The sequence below is a fragment of the Lycium ferocissimum genome, chromosome 3 (assembly GCF_029784015.1).
Source record: "Lycium ferocissimum isolate CSIRO_LF1 chromosome 3, AGI_CSIRO_Lferr_CH_V1, whole genome shotgun sequence".
In the NCBI taxonomy this organism is placed as follows: domain Eukaryota; kingdom Viridiplantae; phylum Streptophyta; class Magnoliopsida; order Solanales; family Solanaceae; genus Lycium; species Lycium ferocissimum.
The window spans coordinates 23,644,879-23,654,801 of record NC_081344.1 but is presented as its reverse complement, the minus strand read 5'-3'; the positions used below and the strand labels follow the sequence as shown (position 1 = coordinate 23,654,801).

Genomic DNA, 9,923 nt, shown 5'->3' with positions numbered 1-9,923 from the left:
AAATTACATGAAAAGTACTATAAGTTGAAACTTTTCTCTCATCAATTTGATGAAAAAATAAATCTTAAAATGTTGGTAAAAGTCCATGCAGTTTGAATCTCGGGAAGCAAAAAGTATCACATAAATTGGGACAGAGGGAGTAGTTGCTAAAGTTACTAAAAATATTTATCCCATAATACTTGTCATTTTATTAGATCAAGATGAGATTAATAATTTTTTCCCATTTTGCCCTTAATATTAAGTATTTTTTAAAGTAACCAATTATTGGGAGTCAATCACTTAGAACGGCACTCAACTGTTCGAAGTTATCTAATAAAGTCATGTTTCTTTAGTTCGTAACAAAAAAGTAACTTAACTCACTCAACCAGCTAAATACCTATGTTAGCCTCTAATAAATTATCAATCTTTGTTGTTTTTTCACCTTTTCAATAATATGATTTTCTCTTTTTAATCTATAGTATGGACTTACCTATAGAACAAATAATACTTAGAAAGTAAAATAACTTTTAAATATATATAATAAAGGAATAATAAATTCAACATAATTTTCAAGCATATATAATGTATATTATAGAATGCAAGGGTATGAGACCCGTGTCACCCATACCCCTAAGTCATAAATCATAAAATAAACCTACGGAAAGTCTCAAATAGGGAAAAAGAATTCTAAAATTCAAAACGATCAGTTACATGAGATTCTTTCGATCGAAGAATTAAGGTCTGTTTGGACAAATTCTCAAATGATTCTTCTTAATAAACAAGCATAATATTTTTGGAGTTTTATTTTTTCTTTTTTGTAAAAATGAAGATTATCGAGTTTGTTTGGTTGCAAAAACATAGAAATGGCAGGTCCGTGTGTGTTGCACTTTTGGGACAGAATGTGGTTATGTCATTTCAAAGAGGTAAGAAGTTTCACCTCGAACAAGAATAGGGGGTGATAGATCGCAAATAAAATTAGAGTACTTAAATGACCAGTTTCGGACACCAGTAGGATATAACTTATATATTTTTCCTATTAAGAAAATAAAATCAAATCGCAACTGACATAAGTGGTCAACGAATAAGTAACATGAGGCTCTTGAATCTTGATAGAGAATTAGACACTGAAAAGCAACTGCATTCCAATTTCCACACACAAGTACTTGAGAAAATAGCGACAACAACGACTAGACATAAATTCACACAATCTCCGGGACAATCATCAGTAACAAATGTTCTCTTTTGACAAAAAAAAAAAAAAAAGGTAAGAAGATAGATGCTCTTTTTTCTTCATTTTTTTTTTTTCTTTTATTCAAGTGAAAAACTCACACACACAAACACCTCAGTTTTGTCATCTCCTCATGAACTCAATATAAAGGAATAAATAGATGTGCCACAATAATTAGTTTTGGTTTCCCAAGAGAGTGAGAAGGAAAGCCTTGTAATCCCCAGAAGTGTGCTTGGAGACAACATGATCAAGACTCACACTGTTCCTCTTGTAGTAAAGCTCTTTGATCACTTCCAAATCCTTCTCTGCCCTGCTCACTATTACCTTTGTCGCCGAGTCCTCATCTGTCCCTGACTTCATTAGGGCACGGCGAATTACCTGCACCACATCATTTTTGATGATTAATTTAAGGACTCGATCTTATAACATGATAGTTTCTATTGTCTTTTTTTGCACAAAGTGAGAAATACCTCGAGAATAACTATTAAATTTTTCGTAAGTTAAAACTTTTCTGTGATGGCATTTAATTGGGTTGGCACACTAAACTTTAAGAAGGAAATTAAATTATTTGAAAGTGCATAGGGTCATTATGACTATAGCTTTGATTATTGGTTACCTTTTCATAGTATGTCTGAGGGTCATTAGCAATGCATTGGATTGTCGTTCGCAACGCTCCTAAGAAAGCATTAGCTGCCTTTTCACCGTCGTCCCTCAAGTGCTGGAAAGGTAAAGAAGGAAAATGAGTTAAGTCCTTAGATGTAGAAAAAGTTTAAGACAAGATTAAAGGCTCTTTACACTGTTTAAGCATGTAAATCAAATTCAAGTTATTAACTTCAATCTTTATAGATTTGAGTTTTAAAGAACAGGTCAAATCTAAAGTTCAAGGTATATACCTTGGTGAGTGAAGAGCCATGATCATCCTTGTAGCGGTTTAGAGTTGCTCTGAGTTGAGTCTTACTCCTTGTAGTAATTATTCTAACAATTTCTTCATGATTAAATTCCTTGTTTTTTATTGCATTGCAAATAATGTCAGCCTCAATTTTGGCTAGCCTTGCATCTATCTCATCACCATCATACCTGTATATGCCCACTACGGAAACCAAAAGCTGTTGCGAAACACCAAAAGCAAACAAAATTATCACAACCAAACAATACAATAAGAAATAAAAAGGTATATAATTGGTGCAAACGTGCCTTTCGAAGTTCACCAGTAAAATGTTGAGCCAAGTCCTCCTCCACAGAGCGCTTGTAGCGAGCTTGATAGGCACGCTTGACAGCCAACAAGTCCTGAGGAGAATAGATGCATGACAACTCAACGATGGAAGCGTAATCTGGGATTGGTTTCTCTTTTATTGCAACATGCAGTATAACTGCATCCCTCTCTTCTGGATCTAGCATCCATCTGTACATCGCTTTCTGTATCCATTTGTAAAACAAAACTTAAATGAATGACAACAAGACCGGTGAGTACTAGAAAACAACTACTGCATCCATCTCAATTTATATAACATTCTTTCCCTTTTAGTCAATCTAAAAAAGAATGACAGTTTTTTGTATTTAGTACTATCTATGTTTCAATTTGTTTGTCTTACTTTCCTTTTAGTTCGTTTAAAAAAGAATGTATCTTTCCTTTTTTTGACAACTCTTTAATTCCAGCTTTACACATAACACGTTTAAGATCACAAGATTAAAGGACATTTTGGTACATTATACTGTATGTATTTTTAATTTAAGAGCACAAGATTCAAAAGTTTTCTTTACTTTCTAAAACTTTGTGTGAAGTCAAAACTAGACAAACAAATTGAAGCAGACGAAGTAACAATTTAACTTAAAACTTCTCATTTTACCTTTAATGGTATGATTTCTAGCCACACAAATGTCTATGGTTTATTTTGTACCACAAGTTTCAAATCTTCCTTTTATTCTTAAACTCCATACCCAATCGAAGGCAGTACTATATACCATAGTATTCAATATTTATTTTCATCTTTTCTACCGCATTTTTGGGAACTTAAAAATGTTTTTATAAATAATGTTGTCAACACAATGATAATTAAAAAAAAAAAAAAACCACTTTTAGTGTATATAAGTCAAATTTTAGTTAATGTTTGTGACACCCTAGCTTAGAAGAAGTTTCAAACATCGGCAAAACACAGGAGAGATGGTGGGTATACAAGTAAGCACGCCTTACACTCTAGTGACACATTTCAAAGTCGTGCGGGCTTAGGCTCAAAGTGGATAATGTCACTAGCGGGCTGGGCTGTTACAGATGGTATCAGAGTCACTTTGGTGTATCCCCTATCAGTATGGAGAAGTGTCCACATCGGCAAAAACATGAGAAATGCTGGATATATACGCGTTATAAAGTCGTGGAGCTTAAGCCCAAAGCGGACAATATTACTAGCAGCCTGGGTTGTTACTTATTTAGTAAGCATTAATTGAAGAGGGAAGTACCTCAAAGTGTCCCGACAACTCAGATTCAAGGCGCTTCACAAGATCTTCATTGTACATTTCCTCATAAGTTTTCCTTATCATCTTCCTCTGTGATGCATTTCTATGCCCAAGTATCGATATTAGGGCTTTCTCATCAGTTCCAAAGCCTATATTCCACCACAGAAAAATGCATTAGAAGAACATTTGACAAATAAATGAGAATAGTTAGTAGTATAAAATCAATGTTGAAAGAGGAGAAAATGACCAAAATAGTACATTATCTTTGAGTTTGAACCTAAAATCATACATATTTTTTCACATGGAGCACTAATAGTACATTATGTTTGCATAAGTGGTGCACTTTTAGTCAAACTCCCAAATATCTTTTTTAAAATATAACGAAAAAGGGCAAAAATGCCCTTGAACTTTTAGAAAAGATATAAAAATACCCTTTATTCATCTATTTTGCTAAAACTACCCCTCAATTCAACTTTTTTGGCTGATTTATGTCCTTAGACTAACGGACGACACTAATTTTATTTTTTTTTCAAAATCTGAAAAACTGGATTTTTATAAAAATCGAAAAAATTAAATTTTTTTATGGAAAAACCGTGTTTAAAAAAAAAAAAACCAGAAAAGCTGTCTTTTTTAAATCTAGAAGAAAATTATGGAGTATTAGTTTTGCACATTTTACTTAAAAAAACAATCAGTTTTTCAGATTTAAAAATTAAATTTTCAAAAAAAAAATGGGGTTTCCACCCGTTAAAAAAAAGTTTTCCAAATTTAAAAAAATTCCACATGTTTTAATGAAAATCCAATTCTGTTTTTTTATATATATATATATAAAAGTCTTACTACATTTGTTTTTAAAAAAAATGGGGTTTGAAAAATTATTTTTCCTTATTCTACAAATAACGATTTTTCAGATTTCTTTTTAAAAAAATAAATCAATTTTTCAGTAATAAAATGTCATGTGTAATTTAAATATTTTTTTAAAAAAAAAATTAGTGTTGTCCGTTAGTCAAAGGGAATAAATGAGCCAAAAAGTTGAATTGAGGGGTAGTTTTAGCAAAATAATGAATAAAGGGTATTTTTATACCTTTTCTAAAAGTTCAGGGGCATTTTTGTTCTTTTTCATTAAATTTCTAAAAAAATATTTGGAAGTTTGACTAAAAGTGCACCACTTGTGCAAACATAATGTACTATTAGTGCTCTATGTGAAAGAATATGTATGATTTTATGTCCAAACCCAAAGATAATGTACTATTTTGGTCCTTTTCTCGTTGAAAGAGAGACAACCTCATAAGCCCCAGTAGATTTTCTTTTGTATAAATCAAAGAAAAGTATATATGTTAGGGGTGCAAAATGCAAAGAAATTTTTAACAAAATATTCTAAGCTAGCGTTTGGCCATAGATTTCCCAAAAAAAATTTGAAAATTTGGATTTGGGTGAAATTTTTCAAGTTTTGAAAATGTGTTTAGCCATAGTTTTTCAAAACATATTTCACTTTTTGTTTTGAAAAACATAAAACATTACTTATACCCATAAGTTCTAAAAAATATAAAAAATACTCAACCATACATAACGTACTTGCTAATACCAAATTATGCAGAGCATGATATTTTAATAACAACTGCTAATAACACACTAGCTGCTACAATTCAAATTACAATACAAAGATCCATCCGTGCAAGAAAAAAAACAACGGTAGTGACTAGCTATTCTTTAATATAATCTTCTTTTATTGTTTGGGCACAACTTATCTAGTTCACTTTATAGAAGACTACTTTAATTGTGAAAACATGGTAGATACGGCTTTAATGGACGAACATGATAGATATAATTAGTTGGGTCATAAATAGATTGTTTTTTTTTTTTTATAAAATACAAAGTTTGGGATAGTTTTTAAAAGTTTTGAAAATGCCAAAACATAGGTCTAGGCCCAAAAAAAGGTCTGAGCCAGAATTTGGGATTTGAAGATTTGTTTTCAAAATTTCTCAAAATTTTATGGCAAAACAAAGATTTGAAAACAAATCTTCAAAATATGCTCCCAAAATCTATGGCCAAACGGCAGCAAAGCAATTTGAATTATTTGACATACAGACAACCTTCAATTTTTCAAAAGATAACTCCCATAATTTTTATTTCAGTAACAACAACATTATGGTATGAAGATAAGAAACAAAAAAAAAAAAGGACAAATCATCTATAGTGAAACCTCTCTACAACAGCATCGTTGGGTCCGAAATTTTTCAGCTGTTATAGAGAATGGCTGTTATACACCTATAACAGCATTGACTTTTAAATAATATTTCGCTATTATAGGCAAAAAGATGCATAAAATCTAATTTTTATTTTTAATTGCCAAATTCTAAGCTTAATCACACTTTGTCTAATGAATAAAAATCGTTTAATGATGAATATATATGATTTTTTTTTGTTATAAATAGTTTATTAAATGATCAAATATTTGGTCAAAATCTCTACACTTATTATTGGTAATCATAGATATTCTATTTTTATAAAGATGGTTAATTATTATTACCAAAAAAAGAAGATAGTTATTATATGGGGGTAATTTTACAAAGAGCGTACTATTATAAGGTTGGTTGTTACTGTTATAGGTGGTGAAAGGCTATTATAGAGAAGTAAAATATAGCATAAAAAATCGATTCCAAAAAACACTTGACTGTTATAAAGAGGTGTTGTTATATGCAGGTGCCGTTATAGAGAGGTCTGACTGTATTTATCTTTTAGCATTAATTTTATACTATTTTGTCCCTTGATTATCAAAAAATACTAATTTTGATATTTGGAGTATCCAATAGAGTTTCAAGAAATAGATTTGTGTTCTACTCCTTCCATTAACAAATTGTATACATAAGTTTAGCGCTCTTTGAGAGTTCTTAAACAAAATCAATGCTAGCTAGCTAGAACATTTGTACAAAAAAGGAAAATGAAACACAACGAATTTATAAACAGTGATTGGTTAATCAATGCATGATCATGATCAGATTACTACATCAAAGAGTTAGCAAATTAACAAGAAGTAAAGATGATCAAGTTAATTAAACTTGATGATGTTTATAAAGAAGAAATTAACAAGACAGAAGTTTGAATAACCTTTACAAGCCTTTCTAATAGCCTCTGCATCATTAATAGGAGAAAATTCTTGAGGGCAAATGAGGGAAGCCATTGCTAATTATATTAAACTCTTCTCTTAATTAGCTCCTATGGTGTGTGCTTGTTGCCCTTCTGCATCATCCGTTATTTATACTACTAAAAAGTTAGCTTAGTCAAGTGCATTTAGTATAGAAAGTAACGACATTGTATAGATTACTTATCAACTAAGTACTTTTGAATAGAAAATGGACAAAATACTTTTATTGGTTTCACACCTTTTTTGTTTTTGAAATGGAGCAAGTAGGTGAACGAGAAGTGACCTCGTATCGGGCGGAGTTTTCCAGATAACCGTGGTTGTATTATTGTTAGATCCTCTTTTATCTTGAGACAGCAGAGGAATATACTCCCTCCGCCTCAAATGACTTCTCGTTTTTATTAAAAATATTTATTTCAAAATATTGCTTCTGTCTTAAATTATTTATCGTCGTTATTACAAAAATAATTGCTAAAACTATTTATCGTTTTAAAAATTCAAGACACAATTAATTTATTTTTTCCCATTTCACCTAAAAATTTATCATTAATGAAGATAAAATACAAATAAAGTAAAAATTTAATAGTGAGAAATAATAATTTAGACATAAATAAAGATAAAATTAGTCAAATACCTCTCCTAATTAATACTCCCACCGTTTTAATTGATGTGGAAGTGTTTGATTGAGCACAAAGTTTAAGAATGAAAGAGAAACTTTTGAAACTTGTGGTCTAAAATAAGTTATACATATTTGTGTGACTGTAAGAGGGTGTTTGGATTGACTTAAAAGCTATTTTTGGCTTATTTTGTTGTTTGGCAAACATCAAAAGTGCTTTTAACCTAAGTGCTTATAAGCCAAAATAACTTAAAATAAGCCAAAAGCAATAAGTTGGGATGTCCAACTTATGGCTTTTTAGTAAAAATCGTTTAATTTTGACCAAATATTTTACCATATTACCCCTTATATATTTTCATAAACCCCAAAATACCCTTCTCACTAAAAGGCCTAAAGCCCTAAACCCACATTCTTTCTTTTCCTTCTTCCTATCTTGTTGGTATTTCTTTCTTTGCCATGGCAGATACCTATCCGCCATAGCAGATCTCTCAATAGATGCAAGCTGTCTCCTCTCATTTACACAAACTTCTCTAGAAAAACATCTGGGTCATGGGAGTCCTACGTCTAAATGAATTTGTATTTTACATTTTGCTTTTGTTCTTCAAAGTTAAGCAACTAAGAGTGGAAATCATACTGGCCTATTCTAATTATTTACAATAGACACTACTGTTGCTTGTTAGAATTGAACGACATATGATAATTTAAGGGTGTATATGGATGACATTTATCTTCCCCTGTTATTTAATTACTAATTAATCCTTTTTCAAGAAAAACGAAATTTTATTTTATTGAATAAAGAGTAGTTTTTTTGTATATTAGAACTTATATTTTGTTGATTCTTGCATTTTGTTTGTTAAATATAATTAACAGATTTGGACTACAAATATTAAATATTTAAATCAATAATTTATATTTATCAAAAATAATTTAACATAATCAGTTCATAACTTGCAGTGAATTGAGTTACAAATTAAATTAAACAATGTTCTAATTATAAGATCATTCTTATTATTAACAGCTTAGTGGCATTTCAGTCATTTTAACAGAAGAAGTGCTTATCAAGCACATTTTTGCCAAACACATCCACAACTTATTTTTAATTTCAGCACTTCTATTCAAACAGATAATTGCTTATTTATAAATTAATCTTCAGCACTTGTGCTTATAAGCTACTTAAATTAAGCTAATCCAAACGGGCTTTAAATCATTTCATTAAGGGTAAAATTAGAAGTTTAAAGCCAAAAATTAAAAGTTTAAAGTCAACTTGTTACTATATAGGAAAAAGTGTCATTTTTTTTCTTATTTGGCTAAAAAGAAAAGAGTGTCATATAAATTGGGACAGAGAAAGTATTTCTTAAGGGGTATGTAAAACAAAAAAAGGACAAATAATTTGAGATGGAGGGATACTACTTGTCATCTCAAAAACCAAGATAAAATTAAGTAGCTTTTTTCCAGTTTACCCTTTATATTAATTACAATATTTAAGAGGGAGTACAACATGGATGGATTTATATAATAAATGTTTATTGAGGAGAGACAATTTGTTGAAATATTTTAAGAGGGTAAAATAGGCAAAATGCTATCCTTATTAATACTTTTTTAAGGGGTGTGTAAATGAAAACATGAAAATTATTTTGCTGCGAAGGGAGTATATTTCATAGAAATTATAATTTGCATTTTGGATTCTTATTTCTTGCTCTAATTTCCAATAAGTTTCTCAAAACTTTCACAATGTTACTTTTTGGTTAAGTTTAAGCAGTGAATTTTCAGACCATTAATACTTAGAGTCTTAATATGATATCTACTTCTTCATGCTTGTTAATTAGTAGATGTTTGTTACCTTATTAAGATTAGTAAGATAATGTAAGATTAGTAAGATAAGGCCTAGTTTTCCTTACTTGTTCTCTTCTCTTTGAAGTTTGTTTTTATTTATTTAATAAAAAACTAGCCCTAAACACCCGCATAGTGAATTCGCTTAAAAAATTAAAAACAGAATCACTACTGAATTTTCAGACCATCAATTTTTCCATTGTTATTTCTGTATTTCATAATGTTACTTTTCTACTACTTAGAAGAGGGAGTTTGGTCGTCCCTCTTCGTCGTCCGTTGATGGGCCCCATTAAAAAAAAAATCTTTTGTGCCCCATTAAAAAAAAAAAATCTTTTGTGCCCCATTAAAAAAAAAAAATCTTTTGGGCCCTATATTAAACAGGCACTAAAAAAAATAAAATTGTGGATCCCATATATATTAAACAACAACTAATATTTAAAAAAATTATGGGCCCCCTATTAAATACCAACCAGTATTATAAAAAAAAAGAAGTGAATCCCATATTTAAAAAACAAACAATGTTAAAAAAAAAGTGGGTCCCATAGTAAACACCATGCGTATTCGTAGCAAACACTAATATAATAAAGTTTTAGATACGGAACACAAATTACAATGTTATATCAATCGTGTTTTGAACATAGTACATATAAAAAAAAAATGGGCCCCATATTAAACAGGCC

General features: G+C 30.2%; 1 protein-coding gene across 1 annotated transcript; it reads right to left on the bottom strand.

Annotated features, from left to right (window-relative positions):
• Positions 1–1,101: 1,101 nt before the first annotated feature.
• LOC132051050 (annexin-like protein RJ4) lies at positions 1,102–6,916 on the bottom strand. The gene is made up of 6 exons (XM_059442354.1): positions 6,764–6,916; positions 3,662–3,807; positions 2,402–2,623; positions 2,101–2,313; positions 1,824–1,925; positions 1,102–1,585 (listed from the first exon to the last, which is right to left on the bottom strand). The coding sequence occupies exons 1-6, from the start codon at positions 6,834–6,836 to the stop codon at positions 1,382–1,384; spliced, it is 960 nt and encodes a 319-aa protein (XP_059298337.1). The 5' UTR covers positions 6,837–6,916; the 3' UTR covers positions 1,102–1,381.
• Between the last annotated feature and the right edge of the window lie 3,007 nt (positions 6,917–9,923).